At 44.6% G+C, this 12,220-nt stretch overlaps 1 protein-coding gene across 1 annotated transcript in view; it reads right to left on the reverse strand.

Annotated features, from left to right (window-relative positions):
- The window catches only part of MRPL45 (mitochondrial ribosomal protein L45), a 189,403-nt gene that overhangs the window by 161,893 nt on the left and 15,290 nt on the right, over positions 1 to 12,220 (reverse strand). The window contains exon 2 of the mRNA XM_040329829.1: positions 3,039 to 3,240. Coding sequence (XP_040185763.1) covers positions 3,039 to 3,240 — 202 coding nt within the window. The remainder of the gene's footprint in view (positions 1 to 3,038; positions 3,241 to 12,220) is intronic.

Below are 12,220 nucleotides of genomic sequence, written 5' to 3' on the forward strand. Positions count from 1 at the left end.
CCACATATACTCTAAACATCAAACACCTTTTGGTGCTTGGGGATTTCAACCTCTGGGCCAACTCCTCGTTGGACCCCGTAGCCGACGCCTGCATCGACCATCTGGAAGGATTAGGTCTGCAGCAACTAATACAAGGCCCCACTCATGCCTCAGGCCATACGCTCGATCTCATTTTCAAACAAGATTTGGAAGTTGACATCCTGGGAAATGAGCCGCAACCATTGACCGATCACCATGCCATCAAATTCACAATCACCAAAAACGCCAGCCCAAAAAAAACGACAAAACCGGCGACAACTCACTGGACTAGATCTCAGAAGAAGCTCCACTCGGAACTCTTCAAAACAACACTAGGGAACAAAATAAAAACAACCCAACAAAAACAAACAGCCACAGAAACACTTGACGCCATCAACAAGGCGCTACTACAGTCAGCTGACTTAGTAGCACCAAAACGCAAAACTTGCATCCGGAAAAACAACTCCAGCTGGTTTAATGGCCAGCTGACGTTGCTAAAGCAAGAGCGTAGAAGAGCAGAAGCTGCGTGGAAAAGGTGCTCTTCAGATAAAAACCACACCATTTACAAGATAACAACAAAGAAATATCACAAAGAAATCTTCACGGCCAAAAAAAATAATTTCTCTAACATCGTCGCAAATGCCCTTAACCACCCCCGAGAACTCTTCAAGCTGGTCACTCAGACTATGAAACCTGCTTGTTTAGAGGCCCCCAATTCTGATTCACAAGAATTTTGCAACAAATTATCGGATTATTTCATTCATAAAATTGAAAAAATCCGTGAAAGTATTCAGCAAAATGGAACCGTCACCAACTCCCCCCCAAATCACAAACCTAATACCCACATAAATCCGCCGCAATCACCAAAATTCACTCTAAAACCCATTTCCATCGATGCCACTAAAAACATCATCGGGACTCTGCGTAATAGCACAGCACCCAATGATATCATCCCCACTAAACTGCTGAAAGAAAGTGCCGATATACTGGCACCAGCTATCATGCAGCTCATAAACCAATCATTCAAGGAGGGCATGGTGCCCACCTTGCTGAAACAAGGTACAATAAACCAATTCTAAAAAAAACTACCCTCGACCCCAAAGACCCAAACAACCGGAGGCCCATAACAGCTCTAAATGTCTTCTCCAAGGTAATGGAGAAAGTAGTTGTACAACAGCTGCTACTGCATTTAGACACCCATAAATTACTCGACCCGTTTCAATCAGGCTTCCGTCCGGGTCACGGAACAGAAACGGCGCTGCTCAAAATATGGGATGACGCTCTAGAGGCCGCAGACGAAGGAGAATCTTGTCTCCTGATACTGCTGGACCTAAGCGCGGCTTTTGACAGTGTAGACCACGGACTACTACTGGCTAGGCTAGCTAAAGTAGCCGGAGTCGCTGAAGGTGTTTTACCCTGGTTCTCCTCCTTCTTGGAAAACCGATCACAAATAGTGAAACTGGGGTCTTTCACTTCTGAAAAACGTATGGTGTCATGTGGAGTCCCTCAGGGATCTCCCTTATCGCCCGTATTGTTTAATATCAATCTTCGCCCTCTCTTTGAAATCATCAGTAACCAGAAGTTACTTTACCACTCCTATGCAGACGACACACAACTGTATTTCCACATCTGCAACAAAAAGGATCATTCTCTTGGACTAGAGAAATGCTTCACTCTAATAGATAACTGGATGACAAACAGTTATCTTAAACTCAATGGTTCGAAAACAGAACTTCTCCTGTTTCATGCTAACCGGAAAAATCACCCCTGCGTCAACATGGACTCCCCCGCCCATTCTAGGTAAAACTATCACCCCTAGCACCAAAGTCAAAAGTCTCGGAGTCATTTTCGATACCTACATGACCATGGATGCACAAATAGGGTCAGTAGATCCCATCATCTGCTGCGCCTACTACGCAGACTCACGCCCTTTAACCCGAAAGAGGACATTGCAGTCGTGGTGGGAACAATCATCAATTCCAGACTCGACTACGCAAATGCCCTCTATCTAGGACTCCCCAAATACTAAATCACTCGTCTGCAAGTCGTTCAAAATACGGCCGCTCGATTAGTGACTGGAAAAAACCCATGGGAATCAATCTCACCTTCGCTGAGATCCCTTCATTGGTTGCCAGTAAAAGACAGAATCACTTTCAAGGCACTCTGCCTAATACATAAGTGTATTCAAGGAAACGCCCCCCAATATCTATGCGGAAAAATAAAAGCCCATAACCCTAATCGCATTCTGCGATCCACCAATCAAAACCTCCTCCAGATACCCAAAGCCAGATACAAGTCCAAAGGAGATCGAAGATTTGCAGTCCAGGGACCTCGCCTGTGGCATGCACTACCAACCACCATCCGACTGGAGTCGGACCACTTGGCCTTCAGGAGAAGGATTAAAACCCATCTCTTCTGAGGTCAAGGGGTTCCTTACCCATGAAATGGATACAGCGCCCAGAGGCGATTCAGTTCGCATGTGTTGCGCTTTACAAGTCACTCACTCACTCGGTGAAATAAAGCTGACTTACAGAGAAAAACCTTGGTTCGTTCCGCCCCCTTGCTGTGAGTGACTATTTACATATCTCATGCACTAGCTTCAGACAGGCATTATTTTTTTAATTCCCACCCCCCTTTCCTTTTCTGAAGTCATGTGGCTACTTTTCTGGATTTTGACTGGATGTTAGAGATCATAGCAGAATTCAGTGTAAGAAATACATAAGAAAAAATGCATGTTGACAAGGGGAGTGTAGACATGGGCAGAGAGACTACTGACATCACAACTCCACCCACCGAGCTCCAGACAACAGATCCACCCACAGAATCTGAAGTTTTTCAGGTCTTCTAACAGACAGAGGGGAGACATTTGACAGGCAAGGATACATGCAGGAGGCATCTATATCCTTATAGATCAGCACTATGGCAGTAGTTTAGAAAGGATGAGAGTAGGTTTACATCCACTTTAAGTAAACATATTAGAATATACATCTCCTCAATATATCAATAAAGGATTTGACTACCTGTGCAGGAAACATTAATTGGACGTTCCATGATTTCTTCCGGAATAATAATTCCAGCAGCCCTTGCTTTCTTTGTCATTTCCTCAGGAGAATTATACTTTGCGCCGACAGATTTTGGCATTGAGAATCTTTTCTTGGTCCTTACAGAGTGAAGCAGGATTGGAACTATCAAACGACTTGGGTTCAGCAGAGAAGCTAGACCCTGAAAAAAAAAAAAAAAAAAAAAGTGAGAACATTCTTATAAAAAAGGTATTCCACCAAAAGGTGTCACAGGATGATTTAAACACTATCTATATTATGTACTTTATATTGATAATCACTAGCACTTGTAAATTTCATAGCGTTAAAGTGGATGCAAACCCTCCATACACCCAGTGAAGTGAACAGCCTCGCATGATACACAGGGATTAACCAAATCTCCCTACATAGGTTTTACATGTATATCTGCTGTCTTAACATTTATATACCGTTTAGAAAGTTCAGATCCTGTTAGGAAAGTTTCTCTTCTTGTTTAACACAGAGTGTGATGTCTGGACATACAGCCAAGATAGCTAACATTGCTGATTGGAGGAAAGGCACACACCCCCTCATCATAGGCAGAGACTCTCAGGCCGCGTACACACGGTCAGTCCAAACCGATGAAAACGGCCTGAAGTCCAGTTTCATCGGTCCAAACCGACCGTGTGTACGGCCCATCGGTCTGTTGTCCTTCGGACAAAAATGATAGAACTTGCTTTAAAATCGAACCGGTGAACCGATGCCCGATAGGTCCAAACCAATGGTTTGTACACAAAAGCATCGGTTAAAAACCCGCGCATGCTCAGAATCAAGTCGACGCATGCTTGGAAGCATTGAACTTCTTTTTTTCAGCACGTCCTGTGTTTTACGTCACCGCGTTCTGACCCGATCGGATTTTGAACTGATGGTGTGTACGCACATCAGACCACTTCAGCAGTGAACCAATGAAAACGGTCCGTCGGACAATTCTCATCGGTTTGGACCGACCGTGTGTACGCGGCCTCAGAGGTGTTTTGCAACAGGGCCAGCTGCCTGCCAATCTGTTTATAGCAACCTCCCCACCAGAAATTTCATGCTGTTTTTATCTGATGTGTCCGAAAATTTGTCAGGAGTTATAAGGCTGATAACAGAGGATCGGGTCAGGAGAGAGCTACGGGACTTGGCTATTTGAGGAGAGATAACAAAATACTGCAGATATATGTGCCCAGCTCAAAAAAAAAATCATGAATTGGGTTTACATCCACTTTAAACAAAATGGGAAAACTTTTGCTAGTTATGATCAGGAGACTAAAGAAGTGCAAATATGATGTACAGTATAATGTGGCAGTAACATTTAAAAATGACTTATTGCTGTACTCTACAAGCCAAATGGTATAAATTAGTGCTAAAATGTACACGTTATTAAAAGTTGTGAACAAGCCAACAATGTAAACATTCGGATAAAGTTACACTTACCCTACATAAAATAAATAAATGTAAATAGATTTGCTAAAAGTGGCAGAGTACATGTAGTATTGACTGCAATATGAAAAAAAGCATGCAACCACAGTAGAGGGTAGTTCGACACCAAAAACAAGTATGAAGACTTCCACTTAATCAAATGCTAACCCTAAAATGCAAATCTTCCATAATAAATAAATAAATATACCACCTAAATCAACTGAACCCTGAAATATACCACCTAAATCAACTTAACCCTGAAACTTAAAGTGATCCTGTAGTGACATAAGGGCTGACAACGAGCAGTGAAGAACCATGCATTTCCATGTATTGGATACACGCTAAGTTTCAGATACAAGCCTCTGCTAAATTTCTGCAATACAGTGAAGATTGAAGACACTGCCAGCTGTAACACCAATATTGTATCTTCTTGTTAAGGCCCTCAGACAAGTTTTACCCCCCCCCACACCCCCCCCCCCCTCAAAAACCTAAAACAGCATCCAGAGGCAGGTCGCTGATAAGGCAGTACAGCCAGCCTTTCTGTTTTGGGCCCAGGCCCCATCAGTTAAGCCTCATGCACACTGAATTTTAACCACTTAAAAGGGGTTTTCCACCCATTTTTTAAGTTTATTAAAAGTCAGCAGCTACAAAAAGTGTAGCTGCTGGCTTTTAATAAACTGACACTTACCTGCTCCAGCGTTCCAGCGACGCGCCGGCCGGGGGTCCGCTCCTCTCCCCCTCTCCCCGGCTGGCGTCTTCATTGTCACTGTGGGCACCCGGCCGTGACAGCTTTCGGCTTCACGGCCAGGCACCCACTGCGCATGCGCGCGCGGCCCGGCGCTGCGCTGTTTGATTGGACAGGCGATCGCCTAGGACCTGACGTGTCCTAGGCGATCGCCTACAGGGAGGGGCTGCCAAAAGGCGATTAAGCTTAATCGCCTTTGCAGCCCCTCGGCGGAAGGAGGAAGTGGGACAGGAAGTCCCCTTCTCCTGAAGCCCCCACTCCCCCCCCCAAAAAAATTACATGCCAAATGTGGCATGTAAGGGGGAGAGGAGTAGGTTAAGAGGAAGTTCCATTTTTGGGTGGAACTCCTCTTTAAGGACAGAAGGGCCCGGATTCACAAAGGATTTACGACGGGGTATCTCCAGATACGCCGTCTTAAGTCCGAATGTGAGGCGTCGTATCTCGGCGCCTGATTCAAAGAATCAGATACGCCAGAATTTGTCTAAGATACGACTGACGTACGTCTCTTACGCCGTCGTATCTTAGGTGCATAATTTACGCTGGCCGCTAGGGGCGCTTCCGTATATTTCCGCGTTAAATATGTAAATTAGCTAGATACGCCGATTCACGAACGTACTTGCGCCCGCTACGCCGTTTACGTAAGGCTTATGTCCGGCGTAAAGTTACCCCAGCTATATGAGAAGCAGGTTATGCAAAGTATGGACGTTGGAACAAGCGTATCTTTTTACGTCGTTTACATAAGTCGTACGTGAATGGGGCTGTGCGTAGGTTACGTTCACGTCACAGGCATTGAGCCGGTGTATCTTAGGGCGTAAATTCGACGTGATACTGAGCATGCGCGCGCATGCGCCATTCGTTAGGCGCGTCATTTACGTGGGGTCACGATTCATTTTAATACAACACGCCCCCTACCAGCCTACTTTGAATTAGGCGGGCTTACGCCGGCCAATTTACGCTACGCCGCCGCAACTTACGGAGCAAGTGCTTTGTGAATACTGCACTTGCCTGTCTAAGTTGCGGAGGCGTAGCGTAAATAGGATAGGCTACGCCCGCACAAAGATACGCCCTCCTACGTGAATCTGGCCCAAGGTGTTTTTCAGATTTGGTGTTTACAAGACTAAAACATTTTTGCTAGAAAATTACTTAACCACTTAAGGACCGGACCAATATGCTGCTACATGACCCAAGGGGTTTTTACAATTCGGCACTGCGTCGCTTTAACAGACAATTGCGCGGTCGTGCGACGTGGCTCCCAAACAAAATTGGCGTCCTTTTTTCCCCACAAATAGAGCTTTATTTTGGTGATATTTGATCACCTCTGCGGTTTTTATTTTTTGCGCTATAAACAAAAATAGAGCGACAATTTTGAAAAAAATTCTATATTTTTTACTTTTTGCTATAATAAATATCCCCCAAAAACGTATATATATAAAAAAAAAAAAAATTCTCAGTTTATACCGATACGTATTCTTCTACCTATTTTTGATTAAAAAAAAAATAATCGCAATAAGCGTTTATCGATTGGTTTGCGCAAAATTTATAGCGTTTACAAAATAGGGGATAGTTTTATTGCATTTTTATTAAATTATTTTTTTTTTTACTACTAATGGCGGCGATCAGCAATTTTTTTCCGTGACTGCGACATTATGGCGGACACTTCGGACAATTTTGACACATTTTTGGGACCATTGTCATTTTCACAGCAAAAAATGCATTTAAATTGCATTGCTTATTGTGAAAATGACAGTTGCAGTTTGGGAGTTAACCACAGGGGGCGCTGTAGGATTTAGTGTTCACCTAGTGTGTGTTTACAACTGTAGGGGGGTGTGGCTGTAGGACTGACGTCATCGATCGAGTCTCCCTATAAAAGGGATCACTCGATCGATGCAGCGCCATAGTGAAGCACGGGGAAGCCGTGTTTACATACGGCTCTCCCCGTTCTTCAGCTCCGGGGAGCGATCGCGACGTAGCGGCTATAAACGAATAGACGCGCCGTCGTCCCGAATCCGACCGCCGCATGTAGCGGGGGGGTCCCGATCGGACCCCCGACCCACGTCTAGGCAGGCACGTACAGGTACGTTGATGTGCCTCTCCGTGCCATTCTGCCGACGTATATCTACATGCGGCGGTCGGGAAGTGGTTAAAACCCCCAAACATTATATATATTTTTTTCTAACACCCTAGAGAATAAAATGGCGGTCATTGCAATACTTTTTGTCACACAGTATTTGCGCAGCGGTCTTACAAGCGCACTTTTTTTGGAAAAAATTCACTTCTTTTAATAAAAAAATAAGACAACAATAAATTTGGCCCAATAATTTTGCCCGCTCGTGGCATGGCGTCAAACCTTTACCCTTAAAAATCTCGATAGGCGACGTTTAAAAAATTCTATAGGTTGCATTCTTTGAGCTACAGAGAAGGTCTAGGGCTAGAATTATTGCTCTCGCTCCAACGATCGCGGCGATACCTCACTTGTGTGGTTTGAACACCGTTTTCATAAGCGGGCGCTACTCGCGTATGCGTTTGCTTCTGCGCGCGAGCTCGTCGGGACGGGGCGCTTTAAAAAAAAAAAAAATGTTTTGTTTTCTTATTTTATAATTTTTTACACTGAAATAAAAAAAATGTATCACTTTTATTCCTATTACAAGGAATGTAAACATCCCTTGTAATAGAAAAAAGCATGACAGGTCCTCTTAAATATGAGATCTGGGGTCAAAAAGACCTCAGATCTCATATTTAGACTTAAATGCAAAAAAAAAAAAAAAAGGAAATTTTGTCATTTAAAAAAATGACAACAAAAAAAACGTCTCTTTAAGACGCATGGGCGGGACTGACGTTTTGACGTCACTTCCGCCCAGCAATGCTATGGGGACGGGTGGGGGCCATCTTGCCCTCACTCGCATCCCCACACAGCAGGCAGCAGGACCTGATCGCCTCCGCCGCTACCGACAGCTCCGGTAAGCAGCGGAGGTAGCGGGAGAGGGGTGGCCCCTCTTCCGCCACCGATACCGGTGATCTTGCGGCGAATCCGCCGCGGAGACCGCAGTTATCGTTTACAGGACCGCTCACACTAAAGATGGATATCTTGGTTGTGGCAGCAGCTGCTGCCGTTACCGAGATATTCATCTTTAAAAACAGGACGTATATATACAGTGAGCGGTCGTTAAGTGGTTAAAATAACATTATAAAAATGGCAGTAGCTTTGGAGTGAGTTTTTCAACGTTTTTGCAATAGCGTTTAGTAGCGTTATTCCAGGTTAGCGGGTTTTATTCTCAATGGATCAAAAACGCAAAAAAAAAAAAATCGCTGGTGAGATACGCTTTTGAGCATTTATCAACATTTTTTAGATCGTTTTTACAGCTGAAAAACTACCAACAACCCACTAGGTTGTTTTTTTTTTTTTTTTTTAACAGCCCAAAAACAGTTCATAACAGCCTATGTGTGCATGGAAACATAGGTTAACATGATGGGGAGTTTATTGACTGAATAAAAAGCGTCTGAAGCCAAAAACGGAAGCTGTATAAAACTTCCAAAAACAAAGTGTGCATGAGGCCTAAAACCTTCCGAGTAGGAGGGCCGGTGACTTGTCCTCAATGTTCCCCTATGGGGGAAGTTCCTCCACTGACTGCGCAGGCGCAAACTTCCCGACGGAAATCCCGAACCTCGCCCGGCATCCAGGCTCATTCTTTAACATCCCTGTGGATTGGAGGATGTTAAAAATAGAGCCAGGAGGCCGAGCGAGCGAAGCGAGGACGTGAGGCCGACTGGCCACTTTCCTCTAAGTCCACCTTGCCCTGGATGCCGGCCGCCGTTCGGGGATTTCCGTCAGCAAGTTTGCACCTGCGCAGTGCTTGAAGGAACTTTCCCGATGGCTGGAACCATCTCAGCGCATCAGTTCGCGCATGCGCTGGAACTTCCGTGATACCTGGAACCAGCACGGCAGATCACCGGCTGTACTGTCTTAATGCAATGTTATTTTATTCAACAGAGAAACAAAGAAAGACAGATATTGTCTTAAACAGTACAAACAGTGATAAAATATACCAACAATAGGCATCGTGTGTGTCAGAACAAAAACATGTCTAGGTTACATATAAAAGGATTGAAAGCATGGGTATGAAGACCACCATGAGACCTTTCGTAATAGCAATCTCTGTAAAAAAATAAAAATAAAAAGGGGGAGTTAAAGTAACCTTCAATCTCATTTCAGTTAAGGGGATCGTAGGTGCCCCGTACGTATTGCATCAGGAGAGATTATATAAAAATCTGTATGAAAAATATGACGTAGGGGGTCACACAACGAATCAGTAACAATAGGTAAGTCGAAGCCATGATACGTTGGCTTGATGGATTCCTAAGGGTGCATTTAGATAGAGAAAAGAAAAAGAAAGAAGCAGGGGCAGAAAGATAGGGCACAAGAATCGCTCCATCATGGTTCCAGGGCGACATCATCCAGCCCAGGAGATAAACTCAGGAGTATCGGAACACGGACCATGAAGTCCAGGTAAGAGAAAAAACTGTTCGCTTTTACCATATTCCTCTGCCAACAGACGCTCAAGGTCCCTTATGCAGTCCACTTCAGTAGCCAAATCCCCCAGGGAAGGCATGGTTGCCGATCTCCAATGACGGGGAATCACTACTCTAACCGCTGCCAGAAAGTGTCGTAATACAATTTTTTTGATGGATTTGAACATACCAGGGAGTATAGATAAGACAGCCACCTCAGGTGAAGGTTGAATAGAAGTCACCATCAGTTTGCAGTATAGTTTGAAAATCTGTTGCCAATACCCCTGCACATGAGGGCATTCCCACCAGATGTGGAGCATGGTTCCCCGGGAGCTAAGACACCGCCAGCAGATATCTGATACTGCCGAGTTGAAATGGCTTATAGTCGATGGGCATCTGTACCATCTAGTTATCCATTTAAACCCCTTCTCCTGGGTCTTCGTGGCTAGGGATAGTTTGTGTGTCAGGAGTAAAGTTGAGATACCACATGTGTTGGAGGTTCCGTCTGCATGAGCAGTTCCTCAAATCCCATTGGTTCAGCAAGGAAGTCTGGAATGGATGGGAAAGTCCGGAAGTAGTCTGTTGCCTCTGAAGCCACTGCATGGGGTGTCGGGAGGTCGGACTGCCAGGGGTATCTGTCCTTAAAGTGGGGTCTGCTCGAAGGACCTGGGCAAGTCTCCTATGATCCTCTCTTCGCCATGGTCCGAATCTTGTTACATACATAGCTGGTGGAAACGCCGGGGTCCCAAAGATGGGAGTCATAGGCCCCATGTGGTTCGATAAGCCTCTTCTGGAAGCAGGCAATCCCAAATCTGGATCATTTGATGGGTAAGGTCAATGAGAGGGCCCAAACCCCCCAGACCGTGGGCAAGGTCTATGGGAGAGCGTAGAGTTCAATTGGGTTAATGTGGCTTTCCAATTGAACCCAAAGCTTGGTTGAAGAGTGGTGAAACCAATCTGGTATGTGAGTGAGCACCGCTGCTTTATGGTATAAGGAGGCGTCCGGGGCTCCAGCCTTTGGAAGAGATAATGTTTCATACCGTATTCTGGGACGGGCAGCATTCCAAATAAATTTGGAAAACAGCTGGCGTAGTTTCTTGAAGTACGAATTAGGTATGTGAATAGGAATGGTTTGATACAAATACAGCAACCTAGGGAGAACATATATTTTCAGGGCATTCACTCTACCTAGACATGAGCGACGTTTGGACGCATAAGTAATTAAATCTGCTTGGGTCCTAAGAAGTAGGGGGGCAAAGTTCAGGGAAAAGAGTTGGGATGCATCCGCCGGTATTTGAATTCTGAGATACCTGATGGAAGTGGAACCAGCTTTGAAGGAGAAAGTAGTCGATAGTCTTTGTAGGTCTGACGTAGGCAGGTACATGTTAAGGATTTCCGATTTATTGTAGTTTACCTTGAAGTTGCTAACTGCTCCAAATTTCTGAAACTCCTGCAATACTGAGGGCAAGGATGTGTGTGGTTGTGTCACGAACAGGAGCAGATCATCTGTTATGCCTTGGATAGAGGAATTGTTACGTAGAGCAATAGCCAGATGTTCCATAGTGAGAACATAGAGGAGAGGGGGACAGTGTGCATCCCCATCATGTCCCGTTAGATATAGAGCTAAAAGTGGTTCTAGAGGGGTGTTAAAATCCCCTCCCAAGACGAGCTTACTCTCCATGAATCCTGACAGAATCCTCAAGTACTGCAACGCGGACGACACTTGATTAATATTCGGAAAGGTAAATGTAAGCTACCGTAAATTTGGTACCCCATAACATGAATTTCACGAAAACATACCTTCCCTGAGGGTCAGAGAGATGATCAAGCACTTCTATAGGGAGTGTCTTATGAAAGGCAATATACACTCTCTTGGCTTTCTGGTCTGGGTTAGTGCTATGGAACAGGAAGGGGTGGAGGCAGAGTGAAAATGTATCTCTTGGAGAAGAAGCACATTGACTTGGCATTTGTGCATTTTATAAAGGATTTGTCCTCTTTTGGTGGCAGCATTGAGGCCATTAATAAAAACAGAATTGTAGCCTAGGGTGAGAAATCACTGTGTGGGCCATGAAAAAAAAAAAAGGGAGAAGAGAAAGGGGGACTGGAGTAGAGGGAGAGGGGTCAAAAAACAGTTGTGAAGGAATGAGGAGGAGAGAGGTGGGGAAGAAATTGATCAGAGAACACCTGGTGGCTCCAAAAAATACTAAAGTGTCCGTGAAAAATCATGTGGTAGGCACGAACTGTGCCAATCCTATTTAGGGAGAGAGAACGAGGTTAGAACAGCCGAGTTGTGATCCTGACAACTTAGCAGGCATATATAACATAAATGTAACACACCCAATGACCATGGCATCTAATGCTCAACTTCCTAGTCACTAAAGAGCAGAGTGTATGACTAATACCATTGATACTCTTGGGCATAATAAGCAATATAGAAGTATATGAAAAATAACATCAATGAAGTATGAACAAG

This window comes from Rana temporaria, chromosome 12 (assembly GCF_905171775.1).
Source record: "Rana temporaria chromosome 12, aRanTem1.1, whole genome shotgun sequence".
Classification (NCBI taxonomy): domain Eukaryota; kingdom Metazoa; phylum Chordata; class Amphibia; order Anura; family Ranidae; genus Rana; species Rana temporaria.